The sequence below is a fragment of the Centropristis striata genome, chromosome 12, assembly GCF_030273125.1.
Source record: "Centropristis striata isolate RG_2023a ecotype Rhode Island chromosome 12, C.striata_1.0, whole genome shotgun sequence".
Classification (NCBI taxonomy): Eukaryota; Metazoa; Chordata; class Actinopteri; order Perciformes; family Serranidae; genus Centropristis; species Centropristis striata.
The window spans coordinates 19711416-19737200 of record NC_081528.1 but is presented as its reverse complement, the minus strand read 5'-3'; the positions used below and the strand labels follow the sequence as shown (position 1 = coordinate 19737200).

The window sequence follows — 25785 nt, the reverse complement described above, 5'->3', positions numbered from 1 at the left end:
GGAGGAGGATTTCTTACAGGCCTCTCCACGCTTTCATACATCATTAAATACAAATTTAAATATATAAATGCAGTATAGTTTTAAAAAGGCTGTTTTTAAAAAGACTCATTTTTTTCAGGAGACTGTTATTTCATTATTTACATTTTTTTTAAATTATGAAACAAATGTCCCCTGAAATAAATAAAAGCAGCACATTAAAGTAATTTATTTTTAGGATTTATTTCCTGCCAATTATTTAACAATTTTAATGATATAAAAAAAAACTTATTTTAATGATATAATAAAAAACTTAATTTAAGTAAATAAATATTTTTGTTAGAATGTCATCTTGCTAGAAAAGCAAAACAAGAATACCAGTCAGCAGTCCTTCCTAGTCATAGTATGTCCTAGAAATTCATCTTTTCTGCTTCTATTGTTTAATAGTTACTTCAGATGTGTAATTTCCCAGGAAGTTTCCTGAATACAGAAGTGCTAATTATAGGGAAGTTGGGAATTTCCTTGAAAATAAAAAGCTCCCTTAAAACTCAAGTTCATTTTCATTCACTATGTATTTATTATTGCAATCTTGGTTTTTTTTAAAACACATTTTTCAAATCAGTGTTTTACGTTAAGCACAAAGGAAATGTTTTTCTACAATTGATAACAAATTACATTGTTCTTTGTGGGAACCTTCCTTGAAAATGATTCAAAAAAATTATGCAGAAAAACATGTTTTCTGTTTAGCAACAGGATGAAAAAGCGTCTTTGGATTTTTTTATTGGTTTGCTTTTACACAGTAAATATCAATCATGTGGTAAAGTCAAAGTCACATGAGCAAATACCTATGAGGAAGCCTCATTCCAGTAAAAGTCGCATATTAAAATTACATTTGATTTTATAGCTACAATTAAAAGGTAGAACAGGAGTCATAAAATAAGTTAAACGTCCATCAAAATACAGTTAATACAGGAATGGAATAATCAAAAAAAAAATGTTTAATTGAAAATGACTCTTAGCAAAAGTGACAGGACTTAAAGGAAACAACCCAGCAGGTGAATACCTGCAGTTATACAGTCATGGAAAAAAATCATTAGACCATTGTTTTCTTCAATTTCTTGTCCATTTTCCATGGATTTCTTGATAGTAAACAAAATCATTATCAAGAAACCATGGAAAATGTCTAGATATCAGCTCTTAAATTAAACTTTTATGAGCTATTTTTGTTTTATTATATTTGTCTAAAGAAACTGTACCGTCAGCTGTACCAGGCATTAAAATGAACAAGAAATTAGAGAAAACAAGGGTAATCTAATAATTTTTTCCATGACTGTATGTGGGACTGGTCTTAAAGAAAGAACACCAAATGCAAAAAGGAACTTTGTGTATTAGTCAGTTTCCTATACACTTCAAACAGTGTTAGAGAAAAGTTACCTTCTTCACATACTAATATGGTCAGTGGTTGTTCCCAAGGGAGCTTATAAACTATATTATGTGCATTAATTTATAAGGAATGCTAACGAAGATAAATGTGCAATTTTTAGGGATTGTAAGTTTTGAACTAGTTTTGTTTCATAAACAACAGAACAATGACTTATTTAAAACAAGCGTACACATTGTGACTTAATATCACCTGAACCTCCACAAAGAGATCACTGAGCACATTAACAGTTTGTTCCCTTTCAGACAAGAATCATCTTCAATATATATTCTCTGTTCAAAAACTACAAGGTGCAAATTCACTGTTTCTTGATGAATTCCTGAGGTTTTCAGTGCAAAAACTGTCCAGAGGGAGGTACAACTGGCCGCTGGATGTGATGGAGGACAGGAGGACCCTGATAGAGGTGAGGTGTCAGTTCTGGGGGGTGGAGTAGAACGAGTGGTGCTGGTGGCTCTGGTCTTGAGGGTTGCTGGGAAACAGGAGAGGAGCCGTCTCTGACCCGTACCAGCTGAAACACACAAGAGAAGACTGAATAATCTGCAAACTAGTTTCTCTAACCATCTTTTACTTGTTTTGCTTAGAAAATGGTGGGAAAAAAAGATTCCATGAGCCAAAAATCAGGTTTTCAAGTGTCTTTTTGTGTCCAACCAACAGTCCAAAACCCAATAATACTCAATTTACAATGATAGAAAATTAAAGCTGAAACAGCCCACAGGACAATATTCTGCAACTATTTTAATACTCAATTCATCTTTTTAAACATGTATTAAGCAAACAAGCCCCAAAAATGATTTCAAATGTGAATATTTGTTGATTTTCCTAGTTTTCTATCAAAGCAAAGTGCAAACATTTGAGTTTCTGACTGCTGGCCAACAAAACATGTCATTTAAAAAATATTTTGAATTTCTTTTGTAATTTTATCAAGTAAATGAGCTTGTGTTAATGTATCTGCAGGGCAAGCAGTCAAAATACAGTTAATACAGGAATGGAATAATAATAATAAAAAAAAATGTATAATTAAAAATGACTCTTAGCTCAGTTTACAATTATAGAAAATAAGAGCGAAAGCAGCCAACAGGACAATTATCTGCGACTATTTTAATAATCAATTCATCTTTTTAAACATTTATTAAGCAAAAAATTATTCAGTTATTTTAAAAATATTTTGAATTTTTATTAATAATAATTTTATCACGTAAATGAGAATCGTGTTAAAGTATCTGCAGGGCAAGCAGTCATTGATCACATTTTTAAAAAGCTGGGAATGTTTGCATTCTTTCTTAATAACCAACTTCTATAATCACTATTTTACTATCAAAAGTGAAATAATAACCTGTTGAGCTGATTAAAGGGAAAGTTAATACGCTCATACCACCACACCTCAAAAATATCTTTTAAATTGAGTAATGGTTTCAGCTCCTCCTGTGTGGTGACTGTACCTTGAGCGTGGATGTGAACTGCGTTCCCATGGAGCAGGTGCGTCATCATCACTGCCCTGAGGGTCGTCGAAGAAATATGGACGAGGTAGCACCCTGTTGTTAATGGCTATGCTGCTGGTCTGTAAAAAGAATCAGGAAATATGATTAAAATAACTTCTACATTTCTACATTTCTTTATTTAGTTGATTTAGTCCAGTTTGTGTCTGATGTCTTCAATACCTCCTGAGCGGGCCGGCGGACTCTGAAGATGAGAATGAGCAGGCTGGTTGGGAGCAGCTCCCATATGAAGAGGATGGCTCCGAAGGCCAGGTAGCCCCTGTCACCCAGCTCACTACGCAGGTCAGCCTACAAACACACACACAGAGGGGGATTTCGTATTGGAGAAGTTGGAGAATGCAGTGACTGAGAGTGCTTCGACTCAAACATGAGATGATCACCTGGTCGGAGACGTTGTACCAGTCAAAGTTGAAGGACTCCACCCGGTGGCTCTGAGACAGAATGAGCACCGCCAGGTTGTAGCAGGCTCGACTGGCAAACAGCAAGATGACTGCTGCTCCCAGCGTGGCTGTACGGCACACTGTGGTCCCCTGGTCAGGGGACAGAGACACGGTCAGTCTGTGGTTCCATCACAGTTACAGTCAACTCCTGACACAAGCTGCCGTCATCTCAAAACTTGACTACTGTAATGCTCTCCTGACGGGCCTGCCACTAGTGATGTACCAATGAAGCCTCATGAACCATTTTCTTTATGTTCTGACTCCACTAGATGGAGCTCTCTGTTCAACAAAGGGAAAAAGCACATTCAATTACCATTGCTTGAGCCTTTTTCTATAAACCAAGAGCTCCATCTAGTGGGCTCAGAAAATAAAGAAAATGGTTCATGACTGGGGATTTCCACCGGACGCGTTACTGCAGCAGCACGTCAGTTTAGCGAGCCGGCCATATACACGCGAGATAACGAGGTCACGCGATAATCCTGACCATACGGGAGACCGCAAGCTCCCGTGATAAACTTTAAACTCTATTTATACAGTCTATGGATAAACTGTGTGTATAAAGTAAACAACAACAACAAAAACCAACTTACTTTGCTTCTCTGAGGTGAAAGATATGTTGATCTGACCATCTATCCTTATAAAAACAATATGTTATGTCATAAATGATTGTATGATGTTCCACTTCAACAATCAGTCTCTTGTCGTCCGTGTCGCCGATCCTCTGAGACCCTTTGATTGATTGATTGCCAATCTGGTGCCCCGGTCATAACATAACGTTGATGTGAAGTAGTTTTAGGCTGCATGAACTGCGTATTGTGTTTTATTTTGAAAGGGGCGGAAGTGTTTTACGCTGAATCTGAGTCGGACTTCCTTTCTGGTGCGATCTGCTCTGTTGAGATTCACGCGAGTTGGCAGCGTCTCGCGGAGAAATAGAAGTCCTACCTAATGCTCGCGTAGAGACGCTGACGCGACGCTGCAGTAACGTTACGCTACGCGCCCGGTGGAAATGCTCTCATTGATTAGAGTGTTACCTATTTGCAACGTCATACGCGACGCTGACGTTACGCTGCAGTAACGCGCCCGGTGGAAATCAGGCTTTAATTCATTGGTACATCACTACCTAACAGCCTGCACAGTGAAACCCCTTCAGATGATCCAGAATGTGGTGGTGCTCCTGGTCTACAACCAGCCAACTAGGTCACATGTCACTGCGCTGCTCATCCAGCTCCACTGGCTACCTGTTGCAGCCCGCCTCAAATTCAGATATCTAATGCCTTCAGGCATATGCTACCTCACAACCGCTGCGCTCTTCCAATAAACAGCGTCTGGCTCTGCCACCCGTTCCTTCAAGGCAATCTAAACTCTTTGTGTTTGTTGTTCCCCGTTGATGGAACCACTACCAGTTCCTACCAGAGCAGGGCATCCCTCTCTACCTTTAAAAACCTCTCTGAAGACCCAGCTCTTCAGAGAGGACCTTCTCTCCTAGCACCACCCCACAACTCTGCTCCTTAAAGAATCATCACTAGACCTTATTGCTGCACTAACGCCTCTTATCTCACTATACCTGGATTGTTTCCCCTTTTTTGTAAGTCGTTTTGGATGAAAGCGTCTGCTAAATGACTAAATGTAAATGTACAGAGGAGGGTGAAGAAGTGACTTATGTTTAAAAGGGAACTGCACTGATGACTAAATTGCACTTCCATAAAGTCATGGGATGCTCATATTAATAAAAGAAGGGTCAAAGATGCAGCAGATGACATATCCTGACATTTAGCCAAGTTGTACTCCTGTTGCTATACAGTATTTATGTTCACTTAAACAAATGTTTTAATAAAACAACTTGTGACATGTCTTATTTGGCTTTGACTGAACATTTGCTCTCACTTTGCGATAAAAATATCAGGATATATATCGTATATCGATATTCAGCCTAAATATATTGAGATATGACTTTTGGTCCATATTGCCCAGCTCTATAATAAACTGAAATAGTCCTCATAATATTTTCCCTAATAAGGCTATAACAATATCATTGGGGCAATTATTTCAGGCACAACAAAGTGCCCCTTTAATTTATGTTTTGTTTCATTAAAAATAAATAACCTGCTGCATTCTTTCATTTGCCTGTCACTTTAAATACCAATGTTTGGCCCACCTTGCTTATGAGGTAGGGGCTGGTGGAGCGTGAGTGCTTGGTCAGGAGCAACAGCAAGGCTGCCAGTAACACCGCATCCAGGATGAAGAGCAAGTCGTTGACCAGAACTCGCACCAGGACCAGACTCCAGGTCCTCTCCCCTGACCCGACGCCTCTGTCCCCGAGGACAGCACAAACCACGTTGATGCAGAGAAAGACAGCGCTCAGTGCACCGTACATGCACCGTGCCAGCCACCTGAGGAAGACACAGGATCATGTTCATCACGTTCCAAGTTTTATCATTATTCTTCTTATGATCTTTACTGTAGGGTCAAACTTACACTCCTCTTTCCACTTCTGAGATGTAAGTCTCTCTCACTTTGAGTAACACCTGCAGGAGAAATAAGCAACAGAGTAAACAAACATGTGACATTAAGAATGAAAGTGAAAGCAAAAGAAGCATCCTGTTTTTCAGTCCCTCTAAACACGTTTTTATTTTAATAGCTGTTTGGCAGACGTCATGGAATTCCCCTGCATAGAGGGTAAAGGTAAATACCTTTGTTTACTTTCATTTATTTAATTACAGGTGCATCTCAATACATTAGAATAAGAAGGAAAAGTCCATTTCCAGTAGTTCAAGTCAAACAGCCCCAACCAAGTATTGAGTCATATAGATGGACATACTTTTCAGAGGCCAACATTACGTATTAAACATACTTTTTAAAATGTGTCTTTTGTAATATTACACTTTTTGTGAGATACTGAATTTTAGGTCTTCATTAAATGTATCTCTAAGCTATGATCATTATAATTAGAAGAAATTAAATAGATTAAGACATGAAATGTTTCATTCTGTGTGTAATGGATCTATATAATGTGTTATTTCCACTTTTTGAATTTAATTACTGACATAAATAAACTTTTCTATGATATTTTAATTTATTGAGATGCACCTGTATAACATGAAATCTTTTATCATTATGGTTGCCTCGGATTAATTATTTTCGCAATCTTTTGGTCACTTTGTATCTTTTTTTTTTTTATCTCTACGTCCTAGTTTCAGGAAAATAATCCCTGACCCATATTAGTCTCCAGTCTCACCTGAGTGAAATACAGGTTAATAAGGCTGAGAGTGAAGAACTGCAGACACACAGGGAAGCAGTAGAGCAGCCAGTAGACTACAACAGGCAGGTGGTTGGCCTCCAGAGCATTACAGAAGTAGAAGGAGAACAGGGTGGTGCGGAGGGCGGCCCAGAGCAGGCAGAGGAACAGGAAGACACTCTGGTAGCTCCATCTCTTGTGTCTGTAGAGGTAGAGAAGCCACAGCTGGACGTACACCACCAGGAACAGTGCGCTGTACAGGCTGGTGTAGAGGATGGTGAAGCCCAGCTGCACGGAGGGGGCGACGGCCGGGCGCAGCGGGACCGGGGCAGGAACGGTGGAGGAGTTTGGAGGAGGGGCAGCTGTGACTGGAGCTTCCATTGGAGTACTGACAGGATGAACTAACTGTCCATCATCACAGAGACACTGCCGAACCTTCTCCTCTCAGCCACAACGGTTTACATAGGAGACCTGAGACAAAATCACAAGAGGTCAGTAGGTCAGAAGCACAGCATTGAGCAAGACACCAGCAATATAGAGGAACAATGTATTAGGGTTGTCAAAAGTATCGATACTAAAACGTTGTATCCGAATACAATGCTCATTTTAAAAAGTATCGATCCAACAACTTATTAAACAGCTAAACCATACAACCTCAAAATATTGTTCTAATTGATACCGTTTATTGTATTTATTTATTTTTTGCACTACCTAAGACCTGAAGCTTGTTATCTTAGTTGCAGTTTCTTTTTGCACAACTGTTTTTTATTATAAATATTAACCTGTGGTTCTGTTAATTTTTGCATGTTGCATTTTTCTTGTTAATAAAAAATATTTCTGTTAAATTTTGAGGTCTTTGTTTTTATCCTTGTGGTATCGAAAATGGTATTGAGTATCGAATATTTTCCTGAGTATCGGTATTGAGTTGAAAATTTTAGTATCGTGACAACCCTACAATGTATGCTTTGATAACACTTATATGTTTTGAAGGTAAAACGATATGACACATTGTCATTTTAAAGTTTTGAAGTTTGAAGTTTTTTTATTTTGCACAACAATAAGACAAAAAACAAGGATAAAGAGATAACAACAAAAGGAAGGTGCAAAGTAGCGGCAAGAAACCCAAAAGGGCTTATACAGGCCTCTAGCTATATTTAAATTCACAAGTTAAATTAAAAACAAGTAATTATGAAAGACAAAAAATAAAAAATAATGACACATAAACTTGAAGATAATTATAATAATATTAACAGTAAAACAAAACAAAAGTATAGAAATGTGTGTGTGCATGCGTGCCTGTGTATGAGTGTGTGTACTACTTATTTTATGGCCAGTGTTTTTGTTTTAAATACATTTTCTGCATCGCTACAATAAAGTCTTATGTCCCATTTGTGCCATCAACTGACGTTTTCTCTGGACTTGCCTTTACACAATCGTTTTGAATTATAGAATAAATACAGTATAAGAAAATAGCTGTATCTCAGAAACAACAAAGAGCACAACCAAGTCTTTAATATATATATATATATATATATATATATATATATATATATACACTCGTAACAAGCTGAATATCAAAGATATGCATACACATGCAGTGTTAAAAAGACACATTTCATATGTTAAACATTTACCAACTACAACGACAATAAGGCCTCTTAACTTGATAAGGTTTTTCCACAATTTCCACATTTAGTCTGAACAATTCAAACTGTTAGATAAGTAGTTGCAGAGCGGATTCCAAGACATTAGATCAGTCAGAACAATTTATTTATCATACTTGGTATAATCTTTGGGTACAAATGGGTTAATTTGTCAGCTGTTTAATATGCTGGATCAGCCAAATAATAGACTTCCCTATTTGGTTACTGCAAGTGTTAATAGTTAATCCAAAAATGTGTTGTGTCATGAAATTATAGAAACCTAATATAATAATTTAACTTTATATGCAACCCTTTACTTGACATTTTTCTTGTCTTGAAACATAATGAAATGAAGAGTAGTCTTTAAGAAAATATTTCTACATCTAAAGTTATGTATATTTGTCAACATCAAGCATTAGGTAAAATATAATGATATCGGTTTTGGCAATATCCACAAGGACTTCTTCAAATATTAACATAAATCATACTGTAGCATGGTTAATATTTGGAAAATCACATATAAATCTTGTCTAGCTGCTATTGTTCACACTGGACTGGATGGGGAAGAGAAGTCAAACAGTTACTTTCATTTTCAGGTGCATTCTTTCATTGTTTCATGTACAACCGGAAATCTCATTTTAAAAACTGATCGCCATTATTGACATATATGATATTCTATGGTATAACTACAATGCTATATATGAAAAACTAAAGGTACATTTGTTTGGACAAATATAACGCTAACAAAAATAGCTCACAAGAGTTTAATTTAAGAGCTGATCATTATAAAAATCATTATCAAGTAAACCATAGAAAATGTCTAGATATCAGCTCTTAAATTAAAGTATTCTGAAATATTTTTGTTGTTATCATTATATATATGTCCAAACTAGGGCTGCAACTAACGATTATTTTCATTATAGATCTGTCGATTTTTTAAACGATTAATCGATTAGTTGTTTGGTCATTCAATAAATTGTTGAAAAATATCAATCAGTGTTTCCCAAACCACAAGATGATGTCCTCAAATCTCTTGTTTTGTCCACAAACCAAAGGGATATTCAGTTTATTGTCATAAAGGAACAAGGAAACCAGAAATATTCACATTGAAGAAGCTGAAATCAGAGAATTTGGACTTTTGTCTCTAAAAAACTGCTCAAACCAATTATTCTATCAAAAATAGTTGACGATTAATTTAATAATCGATTATTGATTTGACCTAAAGACAGTGACCTTATAACAGTCACATCTTGGTGTGTATCTGTCCCACCACACAGTACAGGATACAATAACATTGATTTAACAAATCCAATACATCAGATCAATAATCCTCTCATTTTCGACATTAACATCAACATTTCAAACTGCAGTGTTATAGTATTGGTGGGACTATGTGATGCCAGTATATTGTCCGTGTTTATATGTGATGTGTGTATTTTAGAGTGGACTTTGAGACCAGCTAGCTAAAAAGTCTTTCCTCTGCTCTGGAACATAAACAACATCAGTCCAAGCAGCTCAACAACGGCTAAGATAACTGAAACTAACTCTGTTAACCACAATAAATGTCAACCAGCGGCATTACGTGTTGTCGCTCAATTGGTCTATGTTTCCTCACAAAAATAGTACAAATGTATAAGTTGTCAGTTATCATATAAGGATAATAGCAGACCTTGTTTGAAGTGGAGCTCCGGGGGGATAAAGTGCAGTCGACGGTCGCTAATCTGTTTCCTTGTTGTGTGACGTACGTAACGTCTGGTGGGCGGGACCAGAGCCGATGCGGGGCGACCGTTTGTAATCCAACCGCCAATCAGCGACGACAGGAAATCGCGGTTTCTTCAATTTGTTGTTTACTTGTCTCATGAACATAGGCGCATTCAACTAACACTACATGTAAATTACGTTCACAGCTCGCCGGTAAATGTGTTTTTATAACTCTAGCGGCTATTAAATGCAACTGTTGTTTAACCGTTACTCGATATAATCCGTTTGAGAGACAGAGTGGGCTCTCGTCACAACAACGGCAGACAAACAGTGACTGCTCTTGACGTCTTCGTCCGTTAATCCCGAGTCACGGAGGTGCTGCAGTATTAAAGTGGTCCAGGATGCCGATGGTACTGCGGAACAGAAAGTCCATCCACCCCAGAGAGGTCGAGTCTCTAGACACAACACCGGCAACGCCGAGAAGGTCGACCCGCCTGCACGGTGGAGCTACGTATGAGGTAGTTTATTACTCAGCCTTTCCGCCTCCTCTTCCTCCGCCGCCCGCTGCTGCTGCTGCTGCTCTAAACTTCACTGTCGGCCACGTAGCTTGCTCGCTAACGTCAACTGCAGCGACGTTAGCTGGCTAACGGAGGATCATACTCACGGAGGGGTTGTATGTATAGAAATCAGCCGACTTTAAACTGTCCTATATTTGCTATTACCACTTTACCGTAAATACTATCTGCTTAGGTGGTTATCGTCACTATTAAAAGCTCATCGTAACAGTGAAGCCCTGAACTTACCTAGCAACTTACTGCATCATGGTAAGTTTTTTTTTTCCTTTTCACGCTGGCGGCGTTTCTATGTGAATAAAACGAATAACGTGTTCACTTTATGTTGCTTTTTATCTCCATTTTCCATCGGCATGGTGTAGATTAAGATACAAGCTCTGCATGCACTGCAAGAAAGGTGTGTCTAAAAACAAGATAAAAACATTAAATCTAAGAAATCTAGAAATAAGCATGTTGGACACTTCAGAACACACTTGATTTAGTGTTTTTATCTTGTTTTTAGACACACCTTTTTTGCAGTGTGTGTCTTGGGCTTTATAACTGATGCTTTTTTTTAGTGCTGTGTCCTCCTTGTTAACTGTGAATGTGACCCACCATGTCCCAGCAGGAGTCAGATGAGTCAGACTCTGAGACAGTCCAGGGCCAAGTGATGGAGGAACATCAGAGTCCCCAGGCTGCTGATGTGGAGGAGGACACTGCTGAGGAGTCTGGAGTAACGGTAGTCTATCACCAATCCACAGCAAACACAAACAAACACATCTCTTTCTGTTAGATGTGGAGCATGGGCTGGGGAAGAGAAGCTACCCAGAAGGACTGGGTGTGGCACAACTCTTACTTCTACTGCCATGTGCTGCTGACACAAATTGTGGTGTGTGTGTGTGTGTGTGTGTGTGTGTGTGTGTGTGTGTGTGTGTGTGTGTGTGTGCAGCAGGAAATATTGGCAAACTACTGCGGAAGTGTCTTAATCTCATTTATCCTGTAAACGGATTAATACTATATTTGGGTGATTCTCATGAAGCCAGTCTAAGTTATGTCTGTGAAGATTATAAGGGCATACTTTATTAAACTAAATATATTTCACTTTTATATGAGTAAACAATATAGCCATAATGATGCACAGTTCATTGTTTTGTGTTAAAATACTATTTTCTATATTTTTAAACATATTTTTAATTCAGAAATTCATTACCGTAATGCATACAGATAAAAATTTCATGGTTTCCTCACACTTGTATACAGTAAATATTTAATAAACTTTATAAGAATAAATATACATTGTTTAAAAAATTATAATTTAACAGAATATAATTGAACATAATGGTTTTTAACAATATATAAAGAACAAAATCTTAATGAAAATTGATGAGAAAAAAATGGTTAAATGATACGATAATGATAGAATCATTTGCATTAAAATATGTGTATATTTTAATAAAATTGATAAAACATTTTGGTGATACCAGCTACCCTTGAGCAAGAAAAAAAAACCTTTCATTATTTTTTTTATTTTAAAATTTGTTACGTAGTTAATTTTTCTCACATTGTCTCTAAATATGTCAGAAAATGCCTTAATTTAAAACAATAAAAACATTATAAATTCATATTAAACAGTGACTTTAGATTGTATCTTGGATTTTTGCTATGAGCTGTACCATGTTCTTGAGAATCACCCATATAGCCTGTGACTTTACATATAAACAGAGGAGGTTAACTAATGCTTTTTAGATTTAAATGCTTACATCAAAATCAATAGTAATGGGTATATATATATCGGAAGAGAGAGCTGCAACAATTAATAGCTTAATCCGTTGTCAGAAAAATAATCCCCCAACTATTGCTAATCACTTAGTTGTCGAAGTAATTTTTCAGGCAGAAAATGTTGTTTTCAGACTCCACCTTGCTGTTTGCCTTACTCTGTTTAATATTATATTAAAGTGAATCTCTTTGGACTGACAAAACAAGACATAAAGACATCACCTAAGATTTGGAAAAAGTGGGATGGACATTTTTTTTCACTTTTTCATGTTCTGTTAGCCAATTAGGGAAATAATCTGCAGATTCTTTTATAATGAAAAACATATATTTTTTAAACTGTTTATTTATTGGCTTATAATTGTTTTTTTAATCATTATAACAAATAGGCCTGCACAATTTATTAAAATATCTAATTCCAATTTTTGGACTGATTCGTGATCTTAATAGGAGGTATTATTTTCACTTTATTAACACATTTTTGCTGCCAGTTTGAGATCAGATGTCAAAGTGCTTCACTACATAAAATGTAGTTGAGAGCTACACTGACATGAGCGCTAACTGTAGCTTCCTGCAGATATTTCAGTATCAGTGTACAGGCTGGCAGATAATTAACTAGACACTGCACTACAGTAAATGCCAAAACTGTTAAGGTAACTTAGACAGTGTTTAAATAACATAGTTTATTGTATTGCGTAGTTTATTTTTCAACTGCAAGATTTGTCCCTCAGCTTATATCATGGGCTTGATTCTTAAAAAGATAAAATTCAGTGGATCATTGTCAAAAAAGTTTGTTTATATATGTTTAAAATGGTAAATACATAATTTTTGAATGTTTAACTAACGACATCATTTATAAATGGCAAATAGATGGTATATTAATGTAAGGTTATAGTTATTCTACCATTAACAAACAATTATATTATAATTAGTAGTTTTAGCTGCACACATTTTAACACCATATTAAGTTTGTTAATGATTTTGAAATGATTCGTATACCTTTAAGAAATTGGTTGAAAACATTTAACAATTAAATATGTATAGCACTTTGTAAATGGTTAATAATTGGTTTATAAACCATCTATAAACATCACTTAGTTGGTTATTGTAAAGTGTTACCAAAAAGATATACATATTTGCCTTTAAAACCCTCTTTCAGTTGGGCTGAAATACATCTTCACATTTCTTTCTTGTCATAGGAAAATCCCAGGTGTTACTGATAACATAAACGATGGCTCAGCTCTCTACAAGTGTCCCAGTAAACCATGACAGTGTGACAGAGAGCAAACATGAACAACAGCAGGACTGAAACTGAAGCAGCTAAATCCAACCCACCATTAATAATTGACACCTACTGTGGCATGTAAAATGTCTTCTGTGTCATTAGATAATCATTAAAACAAAAACAAAAATAACTTATTTAAACTAGTGGCAGACAGACAGTTACATCAGCATAACCTATATAAAGTTAATTTAAACCGTTTAGAAAATAATCAAATAACCTAAAATGAATACAGCAGAAACGGAAATATGACTAGTACACTTTTGTTTGTCTTGTTTTGTTTACACAAAACTTTATTGAGCAAAGAAAAGAAAAGTGAGGAAACATGATGTATGAATATAACGATAAATGACAAATCAATTTTTGAAATATGTTAACAATTAAATCATCATACTCATTATAATAATAATAATAATGATGCAAAAACAATTGAAAATCTTTGACTTCAGGGTGTTTCTTAAAATATGTTCTGTTATTTATATTAAAAGGACCTGTTGTTTGTAAGAGTGAGAGATTTTAGCATTGTATTAAATTCAATCAAAAAAAGAGCTACAGAGGGTTGTGGACCCTCAATTCTTCTGTTATTAAATAAGGAACTTCCCCAATATAATAGAAAAGTAACAATGTAATTTAGAGATGTATTGCTCATAATCTCACAGTAACAATTTAAATCTTTCAAATTAAAGCAGTGAGTAAATTTTTCACTAAAAAAATCAATGTATAGATGTTTAATCAGCGTTTTGGTCATCACCATCCACATGTCTGGAGATTAAGTTGAATGTGACTTTATAAGTAACACAAAGCGTATCATGTTAAAGCCATGTTATTTGACCAGCAGACTGGCCACGCCCTCATCATGACCCATCCCATGTATCTATTGTGGAATTCTAAAACGTTGCCATGGGATACCAGAGTATTTGTTAATGAATTAGCATTGTGAAGTTAAATGTTCCTCTCTTTGCTGCTATCAGAATGTAAAGTTAAAGCAAAAATGTTGCCATGGTAATACTCGTATCTTGTTCATAAACAAATATTGACAGCCTTGACAACATGGTAAACAGTGTGGTGTCCATGCTGAGGTGTATCAGGCAGGAGAGCTCATTTGAATAGGTGTGGCTTTTCTAGCCATTGCAGTCTACGGAGACGAATATACTGAGCTATTGTGTTGTTACAACAAAGGAACAAAGAACTATAGGATACTTTTTAACGGTATTTCAGTTGTAACATGCAACCAAGGTTGTTTTCATGAGGCTGGTTGGACTTAAATTGTTTTTATGAGTAGATGCATGTTTTCTCTATTGAAGTCTCTCTGTCCTCCTCAGGATCTGAAGTATTGCAGCGTTGTATTGGACCGTTTTGACGCTGAGGAAAAGCTTGCAAGAAAAGAGCTTGAGGAGAAAGAAGACATGAACCGCAAAGGAGGGAAACCCGTCTCCAGAATCCCCACTTTCCACAAACGACCCATCGGTGCGGGCCAGACCCCGGAGCTGCCTGTTCCCAGGAAAGATTCCCCTGTCTCTGCTCAGCCCCCAGAGAGAGCTGGGAGCGGCAGTGTGGAGGCCTCCAAGTCCAAGCCGCCCGATGTCAGAGAAACAGCACTGCCTCTGCCATCGGTCCGGGTCCCTAAACTCCTCTTTGAAGCCCCGTCTCCCTTCAGCGGCACAGAAGAAGCCGCTGCTGCAGCCCATAGCCCTCTAATTACTGCACCCAAGAGTCTGTCTGAGTCTATGCAGTTCTCCTCTATGACCGCAAGCCCCAGGCCTGCCCTCAGACCACAGCCAGGCTCACAGCAACATGCACCAGAGCAAGACCAGAGCAGAACATATGAAATAGAAGCCGACACCGTACAGGATGCCCCCATAAGTCACCTTGAAGGCTCCGTCAGCCAAAAACAATTGGAAGAAACGGAGAAGTACGGCGTTGAGCCTGAAGGCAGCATTCTCCTCGTTGCCTCTGGGGACAATGAAAAGACAGAGTCTGCAGACGTCCCTCACACAGCTGAGGTGAGCCAAGAGGAGGCGATTATGGACGAACAGCCACCGTGGGAGACGGAGCCGATGAACATACTGGACTATAAGGACAGTAGATCTTCATCAGATGTCGAATGTGAGGATAGTTTGCCAGATGAGAAGTCTGAGGGCTGTGATTCAGAGGAGGTGCAGGAGCAGCATGTACCTCTCGTCAGCCAGTCACAGGTTTCAGATGTTGCAGAGGACGAGGCCATTGTTGAAGACGCGTCTCCACCAGAGAGGCCTGTTAAAGCTCCATCCTCCAAGTCAACAAAGGTAGGTAATGTTGTTCTGCTTGCCTGATAGATTCCACTGATATCAGTCATATGGTGGTCTCAGCAGAGTCAGTCACACCAAAAGGATTCCCACCACACCCTGCAGTAAGAGCTCTGGTATGCAACTCAGCCCTCAGCTGTTCCCCAGCCTGTGGCAGAGTTATGATGAGAACATTACACATTAGTTCACACTAGGGTTGTCACGATACTAAGATTTTCAACTCGATACCAATACTCAGGAAAATATTCGATACTCGATACCATTTTCTATACCACAAGGATAAAAACAAAGACCCCAAAATTTAACAGAAATATGTTTATTATTAACAAGAAAAATGCAACATGTAAAAATGAACAGAACCACAGGTTAATATTTATAATAAAAAACAGTAAAAAAAAAAAGAAACTGCAACCATGATAACAAGCTTCAGGTCTGAGGTAGTACAAAAAATAAATAAATACAATAAAAAATAACAATTAGAACAAGATTTCCGGCTGTGTGTGTTGCTGTTTGCTTGCAGGTTGACTTTTCTCTGCTTCATTCTGGGAGTCCAAGAGAGAAAATAACGCTTTTCAGTCACCAACATTTATGTAAACTTATCGATACTTTTGAAAATGAGTATTGTATCCGGATACAACGTTTTAGTATCGATACTTTTTTTGAGTATCGATACTTTTGACAACCCTAGTTCACACGTTAAAATTGTACCTGTCTTGTTTTGTAGAGCTCAGGATGCTCCAGTTTTGCCCTGTTCTTCTTCCTGCCCACCACCTTGCTGCTTCTCGGTGGCTTTGGCCAGCATGTCTGGCACTACGGCCTTCCCCTGTCTGTGGTCCAGCTCACTGCTCAGATGGAGCTGCACTGGCTGGAGGGCTTTGGCTTGGTACCAGAGCCCTGCACCACTGACTGTCGGTAAGACATGAGCAGGGCTTTACAATACCAGTATCAATATTCACACCTCTGTTTCTGCTTCATTCACTACCCATAATGTGAAGAGACAGACATTTTGACACAGGTGTATTTAATAACACTGGTGGTTGCATTCCACTAAGGGTAGGTCCTGGTAATGCATGCTGGCTCACTGGAACAACTTACTGAGACACTTATTGAACTGAGTCATCATTAATGTCAATTTCACATGTGCTTTTCCAACTGAGTCAAACTGTGTGCTCTGAAAGAGGTCTATTGAAGCAGCCAGTTGTATAAAATTCCATCTCATTGATTGATTTACACATAGTCATGGAAAAAATTACCAGACCCTTGTTTTCTTCCATTTCTTGTTAATTTAATGCCTGGTACAACTAAAGGTACATTTGTTTGGACAAATATAATGATAACAACAAAAATAGCTCATAAAGAGTTAAATTTAAGAGCTGATATCTAGCCTTCATTTTTTTTTTTTAATTTATTTTAATTTATTCATTTGCATGGAGAAACTGTTTTTTATCAGTTTATGTTCTTAGGGGCCATCTGTTGAAATTTGTGAAATAAACTATTTTTTGCCTCAAGATTGCTCACCTTCATATATGCAGTTAGCTGAGCATAAATGCACCACACTTTGTGTCTCTTATGCAGTTTTGAACCTGACATACCAGCAGCTAAAGAAATGTCATGCAAACCCATTATGTTTCACCATCTATCTTAACAGATCTTCTAGTCTAAGATGTTGACTGGACACTGTGTTAGTGGTTGTAGCTTCAGTGTCTCTCTCCCTTGTGCAGGGTGCGCCTGGTGGAGAGCATCCCTGAGGGTCTGTACCAGTCTTCTCCCTCGTCCAGACAGAGCATCGCAGACAGCTGGTTACACCTGCTGGACAAAGCCAACCACTCGGTCAACATCGCTGCTTTCTACTTCACTCTACGAGACGGCGAGGTCGCACACTCCTCTGACTCTCAGGTCAGTTTAGTAGCAGTATGTAGTAATGTAGTAATCTTTTCAACCTATAATGTTTGTGCTGTTATTTCCACATATTTTGCAGGGAAGAATGGTCTTTGAGCAACTTAAACAATTGCAATCTAAAGGTGTGAAACTGCAGATCGCTGTAAATGCCCCCCAGACCTCGACTCAAGACACTAAAGAATTGGCTGCAACAGGTACATCATCACTCAACAGCATGGAGTGTTGCTTTCCTATCCTGTGCATCATAAAAAAAGTAGTTATTTAGGTTTTAACTATGCAGTGAATCTGATTATGTGTGTTTGTTTCCAGGTGCAGAGGTCAGAGAGGTGGACCTGAAGGCTGTAACTGGAGGCATTGTCCACACCAAGCTGTGGGTGGTGGACCAAAAGCACCTCTACCTGGGTAGTGCTAACATGGACTGGCGCTCTCTAACTCAGGTAAGACAGAGAGTTTTCAAATGTATCTACATCAGTGGATTTATACTTGGAAGTAGGGCTGGGCGATATGGACCAAAAGTCATATCCCGACATATTAAGGCTGAATATCGATATACGTTACAACAAAAATAGCTCGTATGAGTTTAATTTAAGAGCAGATATCCAGTCATTTTCCATGGTTTTCTTGATAATAACCAAAACTCATTATTCATCATTAGTTGTACCAGGCATTAAAATGAACAAGTAATTGAAGGGTGGTCTAATAATTTTTTCCATGACTGTATATCCCAATAGTTGTATCGCAAATGTTCAGTCAAAGTCAAATATGACATATCACAAGTAGTTTTATTGAAACTGTTTATTTAAGTGAACATAAATACTGTATAACAACAGGAGTACTTTTAAAAATATAGACATATATATAAACATAAAGTGCACGTTTAAATAAAAAATATCTTAAATAAAAATAGCCTATGAAATAAAATAGGCCAATCTTTTTCTGAAATAAATATATTTATATGATAAAAGAATAACGAACATCACAAAAGAACTAAATATGACAAACCCTAGTAACGGCAGCATTTATATGTAGAAAAATGGGAAAAAATTGAACTATATCGATATGTGCGAAATTATTTAATTCCATATCACATTTAAAAGTAAAGATATATTTTTTATATGGATATATCGCCCAGCCCTACTTGGAAGTCATCATATACTCTCTACATGACCCATTGCATTAGGAGGAAGAGTTTCATTGCTGTCCACTTGTAAATTACATTATTGTCCATTAGATTTGTAGAACTGCTGTCCCAACCAGATTTTTGTATGCTGATGGTCTGCACGCTCCGAACGAGACATGCTCCAGGTAGTAAACAGACTGCAGACCAAAACATATTTTAACCACCTAAACAAAGGTCCACACTAAAAATGTTATACCTGCTTATATATGTACGCTCTATAAACAATTCACTGATTTTTGTTGCTTCCACTTCCTACTCATAATTACCACTGATCGACTGTTTCAGTCAGAAAAGCATAAGAATACGGTGAAGAAAAAGTAGAGCCGAATGAAATGGTTTATCGACTATATTATGGTCATTTTCATTATCATGTCTAATATATCTGTATAACATTCTGCCACATCATCTGCACTCTACCCACTTTACTCCTATGGCACTTTATTCTTTATGTTTATATTGTTATATTTATATTCATATTTAAATTATATATTGCTATTGTTACCTATTTTGTTCATTGTTTTTCTTATATTATCCTATATTTTGGTTGTTTTTTGTAATTGTTTTTGTAACTTGGAGCATTCTGTAACAAGAATTTCCTTCAGGATTAAGAAAGTTTTATCTTATCTTATCTTAAATGGTTGTGGATAGCAACAAAAATCTGTGGACTAAAAGCTGTGTACACATTAGCGAAATAAGGGCGTATAACATTTTAAGGTGAGCCTGTTGTTAAGTGGTTAAAATATGTTTTGAGACAGTCCCCATCTGCAGCAATACTTTGATTAGCTTCCTGCCTGGAGTGTGTGTCTGTAGAGAAGAGCTTATACCTGGGAAAACCAGACTTTCCAGTTTAGATTTAGACAAAAGTAATTGGACCAGCATGGTACTTTTTTTTGGAAAATTTCCTGTCATATTTTACTCACTGTGGCTTTGGGGGGGTGCATCTATATATACAACAATATTGGCTGTGTGTTACAAATATTGAACTATTTACATTTTTACAAATGTCACCTGTCTTGTCCTCTCTCCTCTGCTCTGTGTAAACCGCCTGCAGTTCAGTCCAGGTTTCACTGAAGTTTTGTCACATGACTGTTTGTCTCAGCTGAGTCTTCATGGCTTCGCAATTGTGTTGAGGAGCGCAGGATTTAATGTTTTTCACAGTGGCTTTTTAGTGTAAATGGTATATTTTTCGGTGAAGTTTTAAATCACACAGGTAGAATAAAGAGATTTTTATGAAATATCAGTTTATTAAGCTTAAATTTGGTTATTTTTGCTGAATAAAGCATTCATCAGTGAAAGTATTTTTTGTCAAGTTTGTTGCATTTAGTATTGTTCCAAAAGGTGGATAAATGTACCTGGTGTATACACTAAATAAAGTGGTCTGGATTACAGTCTGGGTCTTCATAGTGCAGCATCATTCTGCAGATTCCAGATCAGACGGGTTACAAGTTGTACAGGAAATTCATTCAGATGTTTCCTGGAACAGGCCTCAGATGATCCTGCACTCACGCACACGCACACACACACACAAACACACAGAGTGGTAGCTGTGGCTGTAACAGAGTGAATGCGTCGTGTTGTTTGTGAAAACAAGGTGAAGGAGGTGGGCCTGTCAGTGGAGGACTGCAGCTGTCTGGCTCAGGATGCCTTTAGGATCTTTGGGGTTTACTGGAGCATCGGTGGTGCAAACAACGGCTCTCTACCTCCATACTGGCCTGCTCGTCTCTCTGCCCTGTCCAGCTCCCACAATCCACTGCGCCTGAAGTTCAATGGAGTGCCTGCTCAAGTCTACCTGTCTGTAAGTTCAGAGTTTGTTTTGTCATATTGATCAAGCATTTTTAAAGTCTGCCAATTTTATAAAAAAAACTGTCATATTGTACAGATTTAAGTTTAATTGCATTCTTGATGCAGATGATATAAGACGGCATTCAGACACCACAAACCAGTAAGATAACATATGATTTTATTCATCCCCTCATTGGGGAAATTTAGTCGTCACAGCAGCTCAAGATACAGACACATAGATCTAGAAGACAGAATAAGAATATAAAAATAAGAAATATACATAAATTCTATACACATTATAACACATACATTTCTGCTTTTTGGCATTTATTATTCATATATATTTTTGTGTTTGTTTTCCTGAAGGTACTTTGCATTTTACAGATATTGCACATTATAAAAAATATATTTTAGCATGTTAAATAGGTTAAGTGAGTTGTTGCATGTAGTAGTATGAACATCAATGTATAAATATATGCAGAGATTTACACAGTATAGTATAAGTGGTATGAAATATATATGTGATAATATAGAAAAAAATACAGAAGGCCTAATATAGGCCTAATGTGGTCAGATGTGAACAGAGATGGTGCCAGTAAATAAACTAGTAAAGTGACCTGGTGGAACAAACAGTGCTGCTGTTGAACAGTCAGTAAATGCCTTTTTCAATGTGAAATCCCTATTGTAAAGGTAATGTCCTATCCTATAAGATGCTGATATAATGGTATGTATGTACTCTCTGGTTGCTCCACCTCTCTTATATGTCCTATCTGTTCCCTGCAGAGCGCCCCACCACAGATCTCAGCCCGCGGACGCTCTGACGATCTCTCCACCATCCTGTCTGTCATCAACGACGCACAGAAATTAATTTACATTTCTGTCATGGACTTTCTTCCTCTGTCTCAGTTCACAGAGCCACTCAGGTGACCATCCACTCACCTCACAGAATATACCCTCCAATATTAAAGCTGCATTGTTACAACCCTAGATATTCATCCTAGATTCATCAGCAGACAAAAAATAAATGTATCTAACCTTGAAGTTTAGTTATTATTACTGTTAAGCAGAAACCTTTAATCTCCATATTTTGACTCCCCTCTGTACTCAAATGACGAATTACAATGAACTCTAATGATCTGAAAGCACTCTAGAGAAGAGTCAAAGTTTAAAGACAAAAACGCTGGTTGCAGCCTGTCAATCATGAGGTAGCCACGCCCTAAAGCATTCCCTGCTTTGTTGTCTATTTGACTCTGAATGGGACCATCATTTACTAAATGTACATCATGTTGAATTGAAGGAGATTCAAAAACTAACAAATGAGACCATGAACTCATTACGAAAATATTAACTGAGGTAATAAAAAAAGTGAGAAGTAGAATCATTTTTCTCATAGACTTCTATACAATTTAAAAAAAAAAAAAAACTTTTTACTCTTTTATTTCCTTTTAACTCTAACTGTTTTTGATTGAGTTTCTTATTACTGTTTTATTGTTTTAGTATTATTTATTGATTACATTGTTTTTATTTATTACTATATTTGTGTATGATTTTATTGTATTTTAATAACCGTACAGCACTTTGGTCAACTGAGGTTGTTTTTAAAATGCTGTGCTCTATAAATACACATTGACTTGACTACAATCTGACTTCTTTCTACAACCAGTGGAGTCGCCCCCTGCTGTCCTTTGGAAATAATGCACCTTACAGACCAGGTTTTGTCTGACTTTGCCTGAAGTAAAATAGTTCACTTAAATATTTTTAAAGTAATATTTTTTTTCCCAAAAATCATAGATTTGGGCATAAAAGGTTTCTGCCCAACATCATCATTATGTAACTCAACTTACTTGATTATGTACAGGTATTACAGTAACAAATAATGCAATGCTTTCTATCTTGTAAATAGATCTAGACTAGTGAGAAGGGTATTCATTGAATCCACAGTCACAGCACTGGAGCCTGATTGGCTGACAAAGCAGCTTCCCCTGCTGACTGGAGGCTTTCTTGTTTGAATGCTGGAAACTTGCCTGCCTGGCAGAAAGCTGATCAGTGCTGTGATGCTTTTAGACGTGTCCAAACACATTACATTGCTGAAGAGCTCATGCTGTGCCTTGGTCTCTCTCTCTCTCTCTCTCTCTCTCTCTCTCTCTCTCTCTCTCTCTCTCTCAGGTTCTGGCCGGCCATCGACTCGGCCCTGCGGGCTGCAGCCTGCACCAGGAGGGTTCAGGTCAGACTGCTGGTCAGCTGCTGGAAGCACTCACCTGCCGCCATGTTCCCCTTCCTGCAGTCCCTGCTGGTGCTCAACAGGCCTCATCTGGAATGTGACATTGAAGTGGTGCGTTGGGAGAATTCATTTCCTGCTGAGACATCCTGACTCTGAAAGAATAACAATGCCTCCTAAACTCCTCGTGTTCTTTCTTTCTTTCTGTGCAGAAAATCTTTACGGTGCCTTCAACAGCGCAGCAGATGAAGATCCCCTTTGCACGAGTCAATCACGCTAAGTACATGGTTACAGACAGAGTGGTCTACATAGGTACGATATAACCACTTACTGACAAACATATAAAACAAAACATATCCACTGTGACAGGCTCAGAGGTGGAATATAGCTTTGTACATTTATTCAAGTGCTGTACTTAAGTCCAGTTTGACATACTTTGGGTTTCTTTTTTTATTCATTTCATTCTTTCTACATTTCACAGGGAACTAATGTCTTACATTAATCTGATTACTAGTCATTCAACCTTGAACCCTTTTGATAGTTGAAGGTTTTAGCTGCAGGTCTGCAAAGATTTGTACTACTGAAGCATAATCAGTCATTTTTATTGGAGCTATATAACAATTCCAAACACTGAGAAAGTAAATACAATGAAATTCCTTCTTTCTGTTGGAAGGAATCATATCTATCTACTGCATAATATAAAATTCAGTCTTATTAGTAGGGATGGGAATAATTAATTGTTGATCGATTAATGGTTGTGAAGAATTTGTCCGTACGTCAATAAGCCAATGAGCTGAGATGGATGAAGCTACAATTTACAAACTGAAAGTTGCGATAACAATTATAAAACGCACAGAAATACAAGAGTATTCATTTGAGCAAAACTATCTTACTGTATCAAACCTTGCTAGCATGAATTACTGAGTTTAATTTGATCCAAAACTTATTTAAACACAAAACACTTTTAAATATGAAGATTGCTGTGAAAGCTAACCTCATGCTTCTTTAGGGGCTAAAACATAAAACATTGAACTCCTTGATGTTTTCTTTACAGTATAATCTTAGTTGAGTTAGTTTTATGATTGACAGGAAGTCTCGTACAAAAGAGATTTAGATTTTTCATTGTATTAAAAAACACAATCATCCCGTTCTTAAAGCTATTTGATTGTTTCGGGGCAGCTGTGACTCAGTTGGTAGAGCGGTTTGCACACCGATCGGAGGGTTGGTGGTTCGATCCCTGACCATGGCAGCCTACATGTCGAAGTATCCTTGAGCAAGATACTGAACCCCAAATTGCTCCCAATGCTGCGTTCATCGGTGTGTGAATGAATTCCCAATGGTGGCAGGTGGGACCAGTGTGCCCTGGTAGCCCCTAACACCAGTATGAATGTGTGTGAACGGGTGAATGAGCGCAGACTGTAGTGTAAAGCGCTTTGAGTGGCCAAAGCCACTAGAAAAGTGCTATATAAGTGCAGGTCCATTTACCATCTTATTGTCCTTTCAAAATAAAAGTGTCTGTTATCAAAACAGGCTTTTGCATAGTACTGTATTTTGCCCATGTATGCATGCAGCTATTAATTGATTAATTTATCTTTAACATTATAGATAATTGAGTTGGCAGGTTTCTTCCAAACGCCCATCTTTACTTATTCCTGTGTTTTTCATGCAATCTATCTGATGCATGTGTTTCTGTGTTCATAGGGACCTCCAACTGGTCACAGAACTACTTCACCCAGACAGCTGGAGTGGGTTTGGTGGTGAACCAGACCGGCTCCAAGGTTCAAAAAGGCCAAGAGACTCTGCAGAGCCAGGCGGAGGATCTGTTCCTCAGAGACTGGACGTCTCAGTATGCCAGCACTCTGTCTGTGGACGACATGGACGTGTGCCCTCGTGGCCCTCACTGATGGTTTAATGTTTAATAAAACACTTTGCATTGTAGATGAGAATCTTGCCTGCTCCTGCTGCTACTTGAACTTTATTTGACTTATGCAAAAATCCGCTTGCTGTACTGTGTGAATGAACACACATTATTTTATTGCTGTTTCCTGACTCGCTGCCTGGTTTCTGTATATAATTGCATTGTCATATTTTCGTTTCGAGAACGGGTTATTTTTGTACTCTGTATTGTTCGGACTATTTTCTTAAACGAGTGAAGGCGCAAAGGGAACTCGCTTTGGACAATTCATTTTATGCCTGGAGCATTGTGTAAATATTTTTCCTTCAAATGTCGGTGCCAAGCTTCAACAATCCTACGCAGGAAAGCAAACATTTCCAAAGAGGTGCGAACACCACGGCCATGTTTACACTGCTGAAGCTATCAGCTCTTAATGTTTGTGTGTAGTGAAACCATATGCCATTCCATTAGTAGAACAATCCTGTAAATACTAAACATTTTCCATTCATTAGTGACGACTGAAAGAATTCCAATTTGAATGTGTACCACTACAGACAGAAAGTCTCTCACTCCAATAAGAGTGAACATGCTTTGTTTTAAGATTGCAGTTCTGTGTTTAAAAAGAATACTTTACTTGTCTGCCATCATTTTGACTGTAATGATAAATGCTGAATATGCCTGTTTCTGTAACCAGTGGACATGTTCCCAGACTAACGGTCCAGTTTACTGGATGTTTAAGAATAAATAAAACCCTGTTTGAGAGTTTCATGAGTACTATGACACGAGTGACACTTTGTTCTACTAATGTAGGAAACTGCACAATTAATGTTAAATTTGGATTTCCTTTGTTGTACTTAAAACATGAAACTTTAAAGGCACAATGAGTAATATTTTCACAAATAAAATAAAAATCCCTCTTAATCACTTCTAACCAGTGGTGAAATGAAACTAAGTACATTTACTCAAGTACTGTACCTAAGTACAATTAT

General features: G+C 37.6%; 2 protein-coding genes across 6 annotated transcripts; one reads left to right on the top strand and one right to left on the bottom strand.

The window, feature by feature from the left end:
* Positions 1-529: 529 nt before the first annotated feature.
* gpr137 (G protein-coupled receptor 137) lies at positions 530-10026 on the bottom strand. Its single transcript, XM_059346098.1, has 8 exons — positions 9901-10026; positions 6589-7059; positions 5829-5878; positions 5509-5743; positions 3294-3443; positions 3076-3201; positions 2857-2975; positions 530-1925 (listed from the first exon to the last, which is right to left on the bottom strand). Exons 2-8 carry the CDS (start codon positions 6967-6969, stop codon positions 1829-1831), a joined length of 1158 nt encoding a protein of 385 aa, XP_059202081.1. The 5' UTR covers positions 6970-7059; positions 9901-10026; the 3' UTR covers positions 530-1828.
* A 292-nt stretch (positions 10027-10318) lies between these two features.
* On the top strand, positions 10319-25576 carry pld7 (phospholipase D family, member 7). Of its 5 annotated transcripts, none has more exons than XM_059346094.1 (12): positions 10319-10450; positions 11112-11222; positions 14861-15823; positions 16548-16735; positions 17545-17719; positions 17802-17916; positions 18032-18159; positions 20494-20697; positions 21468-21607; positions 22851-23016; positions 23115-23214; positions 24604-25576. In XM_059346094.1, exons 1-12 carry the CDS (start codon positions 10334-10336, stop codon positions 24804-24806), a joined length of 2610 nt encoding a protein of 869 aa, XP_059202077.1. In that variant the 5' UTR covers positions 10319-10333; the 3' UTR covers positions 24807-25576. The 5 variants fall into 5 exon arrangements, with proteins under 5 accessions (XP_059202077.1, XP_059202076.1, XP_059202079.1 ...); XM_059346093.1 differs by having other exon boundaries at positions 10322-10450; positions 11109-11222; XM_059346096.1 differs by lacking the exon at positions 10319-10450 and adding an exon at positions 10554-10756.
* The last annotated feature ends 209 nt before the right edge of the window (positions 25577-25785 follow it).

Coding starts and splice junctions, on each gene's coding strand:
- gpr137 (XM_059346098.1), bottom strand. CDS start 6,969: ATGGAAGCTCCAGTCACAGCTGCCCCTCCTCCAAACTCCTCCACCGTT. Junction 3,444..5,508: donor GCCCCTACCTCATAAGCAAG/GTGGGCCAAACA, acceptor TCCCCTGACCAG/GGGACCACAGTGTGCCGTAC. Junction 2,976..3,075: donor TCCGCCGGCCCGCTCAGGAG/GTATTGAAGACA, acceptor TTCTTTTTACAG/ACCAGCAGCATAGCCATTAA.
- pld7 (XM_059346093.1), top strand. CDS start 10,334: ATGCCGATGGTACTGCGGAACAGAAAGTCCATCCACCCCAGAGAGGTC. Junction 18,160..20,493: donor ACTGGCGCTCTCTAACTCAG/GTAAGACAGAGA, acceptor TGTGAAAACAAG/GTGAAGGAGGTGGGCCTGTC. Junction 23,215..24,603: donor AGACAGAGTGGTCTACATAG/GTACGATATAAC, acceptor CTGTGTTCATAG/GGACCTCCAACTGGTCACAG.